The sequence below is a fragment of the Mastomys coucha genome, unplaced genomic scaffold (assembly GCF_008632895.1).
Source record: "Mastomys coucha isolate ucsf_1 unplaced genomic scaffold, UCSF_Mcou_1 pScaffold21, whole genome shotgun sequence".
Taxonomy (NCBI): domain Eukaryota; kingdom Metazoa; phylum Chordata; class Mammalia; order Rodentia; family Muridae; genus Mastomys; species Mastomys coucha.
Window position 1 is genome coordinate 831,100 of NW_022196904.1, and position 6,951 is coordinate 838,050.

At 47.8% G+C, this 6,951-nt stretch overlaps 1 protein-coding gene across 3 annotated transcripts in view; it reads right to left on the reverse strand.

Moving 5' to 3' along the window:
- Positions 1-2,405: 2,405 nt before the first annotated feature.
- Positions 2,406-6,951, reverse strand: part of Lilrb3 (leukocyte immunoglobulin like receptor B3) — a 50,088-nt gene continuing 45,542 nt past the window's right edge. The window contains exons 7-15 of one of the 3 annotated variants that reach the window (XM_031385048.1): positions 6,653-6,949; positions 6,107-6,409; positions 5,756-5,806; positions 4,516-4,632; positions 4,089-4,164; positions 3,972-4,009; positions 3,690-3,742; positions 2,781-2,936; positions 2,406-2,703 (exon numbers count right to left, since the gene is read on the reverse strand). In XM_031385048.1, coding sequence (XP_031240908.1) covers positions 2,524-2,703; positions 2,781-2,936; positions 3,690-3,742; positions 3,972-4,009; positions 4,089-4,164; positions 4,516-4,632; positions 5,756-5,806; positions 6,107-6,409; positions 6,653-6,949 — 1,271 coding nt within the window. In that variant the 3' untranslated portion in view covers positions 2,406-2,523. Of the gene's footprint in view, positions 2,704-2,780; positions 2,937-3,689; positions 3,743-3,971; positions 4,010-4,088; positions 4,165-4,506; positions 4,633-5,755; positions 5,807-6,106; positions 6,410-6,652; positions 6,950-6,951 lie in introns of all 3 variants that reach the window. The other 2 variants (XM_031385047.1, XM_031385049.1) reach the window with 2 other exon arrangements.

The window sequence follows — 6,951 nt, forward strand, 5'->3', positions numbered from 1 at the left end:
CTCTGTAGACCAGGCTGGCCTGGAACTCAGAAATCCGACTGCCTCTGCCTCCCAAGTGCTGGGATTAACAGAGTGCGCCACGACCGCCCGGCATTAATTTTGAATCTTTAAATTAATTTTTAAAGGGATCACACCTAGGTTGCTGTGGAAGAGCTTTCTTCCTAAGATTTCTAGTTTCTGTGTTGGTTTTGTGACCAGAAAATAACTATTTTCTGATCTGATAAACTATGTTGGGTTCTGTTTCCTCTTTCTGTAGTTTCACAATGTATTTCAAATACATAAACATTTGGAAAAAAATCACCAGCAAAGCTTCCAGAAAGAGAATTTCCAAAGGGGAACTATTTTAGTGACAGCATGGTCAATGTGTGGAAATCAACTCAGATTTTGTATTTATTAAGTAATAAACTAACTTTTTGACGTCAAAGGATCTGTCCATTTTATGTACATCTCCTAAGATGGTCCTATAAAATTGCAGTGTTTTGCTGTTACTACTTTAGATAATGTAGGGAGGCTGTAGAGATGGCTCTGTGGTTAAGAGTGTGCACTGCTCCTGCTGAGAACCTGAGTCATTTCCCAGCACCCACAGTGTGCAACTCAAAAGCATAAACCTCCAGCTGCAATATACAATCGGTCCTCCATGAGCACTTATATACACATGGCATGCATGCATACATACACATAAATAAAATGTATCTTTAAGAAAATAACATGACACTGATTAGTAGATATTATTCCAAAAGTTCATAATACCCAAGATTCAATTCACAGACCACATCAAGCCTAAGAAGAAGGAAGACCAAAATGTGGATGCTTCAGTGCTTCTTAGAAGGGGGAACAAAATACTCACAGGAGGAAATATGGAGACAAAGTATGGAGCAGAGACTGAAGGAAAAGCCATCCAGAATCTGCCCCACTAGGGAATCCATCCCGTATACAGCCACCAACCCCGGATGCTATTGTGGATGCTGGGAAGTGCTTACTGATGGAAGCCTGATAAGGCTGTCTCCTGAGAGGCTCTGCCAGAGCCTGACAAATACAAAGGTGGATATTCACAGCCAACCACTGGACTGAGTTCTGGGGGTCCCTGATGAAGGAGTTGGAGAAGGGACTGAAGGAGTTGAGGGGGTTGCAACCCCATGGAGGGAGCAACAGTATCAACAGGCCAGAACCCCAGGAGCTCCCGGGGACTGAACCACCAGCCAAAGAGTACACATGGAGAGATCCATGGTGCTTGCCGCATGTGTGGCAGAGGATGGCCTTGTTGGACTTCAGTGGGAGGAGAGGCCCTTGGGCCTGAGGGTGTTTGATGCCCCAGTGTAGGGGAATGCCAGGGCAGGAAGATGGGAGTGAGTGAGTGGATGGGGGAGCACTCTCATAGAGGCAGGTGGAAGGGGGATGGGATAGGGGGTTTCAGAAGGGGAAACCTGGAAAGGGGAAAACATTTGAAATATAAATAAAGAAAATATCTAATAAAATTAAAAAAAATAGAAAGTAATGAGAATATAGGATTGTACATGCTAGGAACCAAGGCAAGGATACATCAAGTCTGAGGCCATCCATCATAGGCTGTATACCACCATACCAATCTTTCGTTTGTGGTTATTTTTTGCCTACTTTTAATTGTTTTATTTACCTATTGGGTGTGGGAAGGACACGCAGGACTTAGGTGGAGGTGAGAGAAAAATCCTCCCAGCCAGTTTTCTCCTTCTACTGTTTCTGATGATTGAACTTAGTATAACAGTCCTTGTGGCAGGTGCCTTTCTTTACCTACTGAGCCATCTCACTGAGCACACACAGAGATCTGCCTGACTCTACCTCCTTAGTTCTGAGACTGAAGGCATGCACTTCCAAGCTTGGCCTGTTGATTCATTTTTAGAAAGGGTCTAGTGTGTGGCAGGTTGGTCTCTTACTCATAGGCTCTGTAGCTGAAGATGACTGACTTCTTGACCCTCCTTTCCACTCCTCTAAAATGCTGGGATTTCAGGTGAGTTCCACCCCTGCCATTGATGGCTAATGTTTGAAACATGCCTCACTCTGTAGCTCAGGCTGGCATGAAATTCACTAGATAATGCACCATAGCCAAAAAACAAATTCCCCTCCTCAGCCTCCCATGGGTTGGAATTATGGGGCTGTGCAACCGTGCCTGTAAATTTTCTCATTTCATGGCTTTGTTGAGAAATATCATTAAAGTTAGCATTCAATGTAAAACTTTCCCTTCCATTTCATTTCTTCTTCTTTTTTTTCAAGACAGGGTTTCTCTGTAGCCCTGGCTGTTCTGGAACTCACTCTGTAGACCAGGCTGGCCTCGAACTCAGAAATCCGCCTGCCTCTGCCTCCCAAGTGCTGGGACTAAAGGCGTGCGCCACCCACTGCCCGGCTTCCATTTCATTTCTGATTTCACTAGATTATTGAGAAATCTCTGGCTTTATTTCCAACTGTGATGTTACTTAAAGTGCAGTCAGGTTTCCAAAAGTTCCCAGAGTCCCTTGGAGGTCTCTGTTAGGCATCCTGGCAGGCATAGGGTCATTGTTCCTTGTCCTTGGGAACAGCCCCTGGACGGGCAGCCGCCAGAGCAGCATATACACTGGGCTCCTCCGGGGCTTCCCCTGCTTGGGAGAGAGGAGATGCAGCTGTCCCCTGTCTGAGAGTCCTGCTGCACAGCTGAGCATAGGTCACATCCTGGGATTCCTCGGATTCGGCAGCCTGGAGTGGGAGAGGGTGAGAGGAAGGTATGTGCTTGGCTTGGGGAAACGACCAGGTCTGTGGAGGACAGGACCCACCTGACTGTTTACTTCTGGGCACTCTTCTGCTTGTTCATATTCTGTGCTCAGCTGTTCCCTTGACATGACAGAAGGTGAGACAGCTCCTGCCCTCCTGAACCTGGAGGGTTTCACCTGGGCGTATGTCTCTCCCTGGGGATCTTCCTCAGATGGTTTCTGTAGCAAGGAAGTAGTGAGGTACAGTCAGTGTCTTCCTGTTCCCCTGGGGATCTCCTCTGGCCAGTTTTCATAGCATGGCCAAGAGTGAGCTGTTTCGATTACTGCCTCTCTGATGGGAACTTCCTGGGCTTCCTTCTTGCAACCTAACATTGTTAGCTTAACCTAACATTCTAACCCTTGCTGTCTTGGCTCTAGCCACACAGTCCATCTTCCTGGAAACATGTTTCTGGGGGTTGGAGAGATGGCTCCATGATTAACAGCACATGATTAAGAGGACATGGGTTTGGGTCCCAGAACCCCCAGAGAAGCCTACAATCATCTGTAACACTAGTTCCAGAGTATCTTCTGATTTGCTCTTCTGGCCTCTGTGAGCATCATGCAGACATGTGATGCAGAGACATGCATGCAGGCAAAAGGTCCATACACACTATCTGCTCAAGTTCCTTTTGTTCTGGTTCCCTGCCAGGAGTTGCTGTTTCTTAGATATCTCTGTGGGCTTCTCCATCAAGGCTTTCTTCTCATAGAACAACTAGAAGCATGCTAAAGAGCCAGGGGACAGGAGCTGGAAGAAACGTGGTCCCAGGAAACCCAGGAGAGAGTGAGGCATAGAGCACAAGAGGCAGGTGCTGGCCAAAGGGAGGAGTGGTCAGCTGTAGATATTGCTGAGGGCTGAGGGAGGGAGAAGAAAGAAGGCCCCATACTAAACTGGGCCCTAAGGTTTAGCCCCGTGGATGAGGACAGAGACCTTACCCAACTGTTCAGCTCCACACCATCCTCAGTTTGCATGTCCTGCACTGAAGCATCTGTCATAGCAGAAAAACAGAATGTCTCCTGACCAGAGTCTAGGGATGTCTCAGACCCCTAGTTTCCTGCCTTGCTCCAGTGGGGACAGAGAACCAGGGAAAGTTGTGACATTCCTGTTTCCATCAAGTGAAGTTCAGACCCACACAGCGAAACCTTCAGGACCCCACCAGCACCCCAGTAATTCTGAAACATCGGACACCTCCCCTCCCAGGACTCCCTTTCTCTCACATAGCCTTTCTTCCTGGGTAGCAGCAGCTGGGTTTGACCTGGAGGGAAAAGGAGATGTCAACTTAGCAGTGAGATGTGTCAGGCAGGCAGGGGTCTAGGTCTCTAACTGTGATTTACCTCTTCCGGGGTTCTCTATCCCTGGTTATGGGCTCTGCAGCTCCTGTAGAAAGTTGCAATTCTTTCTCTTTCTGGGCTGCAAGGGAGAGGAGTCTCAGCTAGGAGAATGGGAAGCCCCTCCCCCAGGCATGTGCCAGGAAGGAAGGAAGGAAGGAAGGAAGGAAGGAAGGAAAGAAGGAAGGAAGGAAGGGACCTTCATTAACACAAGGCTGAGTGAGAAAATGTCCCAGAATGGTAATGGTCACAGAATGCCTGACATTGCACAAATTCTGAGACAAATTACCTTCTGATCTGAGATCTGCACATGTTTTTAAGCTACCCTGTCCCAGTGTGAAGTTTGCCTATGGTTGGTGTATGAACCCCTTCTTGGATGTTCACAGGGAAACGTACCACCTCCTGAAACCCAAGTTACACATACCCTCCTCACCATCCTTCCTGAATTTTCCCTGATGCCTTCGTCTGAGGAGAATGAAGATGAGGATGAAGAGGAACAGGAGGAAGGCCACAGACACTCCAATCAGAGCCTTTAGGTACCTTTGCAGTCCTGAGGCACAAGTGACATCATGAATGGAGACCATTGCTGCTTACCTTAGCACCTACTGTGTGACAGGGTCATACTGGATCTCTGCACATGTCATCCTCACAATCATGCACCATGGAATTGTATCTTTTCCTATCTAGCCAGTTCACCTGACTGGAAGTGGCAGAGCTGAACCCAGAAACTCTGACTTCCAGCCCTGCTCTCTGAACCAGAGCTGAGTGCAGTGAGTTGGAGAGAAGGAGCCTGAATGTCATGGCATGGCTGTGTATCTCACCCTTACTCATGCCGCCACACTGTGGCTCTGTTCCCTTGAAGAATCAGATTCTCTATCAGGAGAGGTCACCACCAAGACCAGCACAGAAACAAAAAAGAAACAAATTAAAACACAAAAACAGTATAAAAAAACCAAATAAGAGACAGGCAGTGGTGGCACATGCCTTTAATCCCAGCACTTGGGAGGCAGAGGCAGGCGGATTTCTGAGTTTGAGGCCAGCCTGGTCTACAGAGTGAGTTCCAGAGCAGCCAGAGCTATACAGAGAAACCCTGTCTCAAAAACCAAAAACCAAAAACCAAAACCAAAAACAAAAAAAACAACCAAACAAAAAAACAAAAAACAACAACAAAAAACCCCAAAAAACCATAAAACAAATAAGACACGTGGGCCAGGCTTCTATTTATACTCAGAGAGAGAACAGCTTAGAAAGAGAAGTACTTGACCAAGTCAAGATCTCTAGAAGTGGCTATATCAAGCATATAACTAGCTATTGCTCATCTGAGCCCATATGTGAACAGAGTGTTCATCATCTTTCTGAGGCATGACTCTATGCATGTGATAGGTTTATTCTCAGAGGCTTTAGGGCAGGGTGGGGAGTTGAGTGTCTGTGTTTCTGCTTTTAACTTTCCACAATTGCCCTATCCCCCATACTGAGCCTAAATATTTCTCTCTGAATCTCCCTTCTGTAGCCCACCCTCTAAGCCCCAGCTTCTGTGGTCTCTGTTGGGATCTTTGTTTGCTCCTACATTCACAAGGTGAAGTGAGAGACAAATGAGGACTTTGGTGGGTCAAGAGCTGCCAGGCAGCCTGGGATTGGAGCATACTCCCTGCACAGAGATGCCTGGTACTTACCCTCTAGTGGCATGGACGTAGTGGGTGGTGGGGTGGAGGGTCTGATGGGTCCTAGGAAATGGAACAGGAAGAGTAGGAGGATTAGATGCAAACCCAGGATCCTCACTCTGTTCACTGTCCTCGATCTGCCCTGTAACTTCTATAAGATACTGATACTCGCTATTCCAAACCTAGATTACAGTAGAGGACTGTGTGGACATCACTTGAGGCACCACTGCTAGCATCCACTCCTCTGCCAGGGAAAGCGTCTTCTGAGAAAGCCTTTCCTTTTGTCTCCTTCATCCCACCCAAGTCAAGAGCTCTGCTACAGTGTGGAGAGAGATTCATGCTGAAATGTCAGGATCACCTCACCTGAGACTGTGAGCTCCACAGGGGCACTGGCAAAGGACAACAGGTAGAGAGATGAGTCTTGAGAACCATAGCACCTGTAGGTGCCTGAGAGATGGGAGGTCACAGCAGTCATGGAGAATTCTGCCTGGGACTGCCGATCATGGTACTTTGATTTTAGTCGCAGGGGTTGCTGGTCTGATCCCTCCTTGGACAGAATGAAAGTGTCCACACTGTACATTGACCCACACAGCAGAGTCACGTTCTCTCCTGAGTGTACTGTGGAGTTAGGCTTCACTGAGAGGGAAGGAGTGATTTGGAGCCATCCTAAAGAGAAGGAGATGATGAGAGGCTGGCTGCCTTGTTCTGAGCTCAAATCACACATGATTCCACCCTGAGGACCTGGGCCTCTGTTTCTTTTCTTTGACTGAGCTCAGCTCCTGCTCTCCTCTTCGTCTATCTGTTCCTGCTTAGGATTCCTGTCTCTCATCCTGGCTATCAGCTCCTCAACTCCCCCATAAGAATCTGAGCAGAGGCTAGGTACCTGACTGACTCTGTTGATTTCCTCACCTGTGATCAGGATGTTCAGGGGGTCACTGGAGGCTGACCACTCAGTGGAGAGATTGTGTGCACCGTAGCATCTGTATTGGCCTCCAGTGGAGTGGCTCACATAGCCCAGTGTGAAGTTGGCCATGGAAATGCCAGTGTCAGTCTGCTGGCTAGAGTGCTGCATGATGTCAGCTCTCCCATCCTTGTGCAGAGCAAATCTGTCATAGTTGATGTCAGAGAAACACTGCAGGATGAGGTTCATTCCAGGTTCCAAGATATGGCCTTGGTGAGTCAGCAGAGAGGGCTTCTTGGACAGCCCT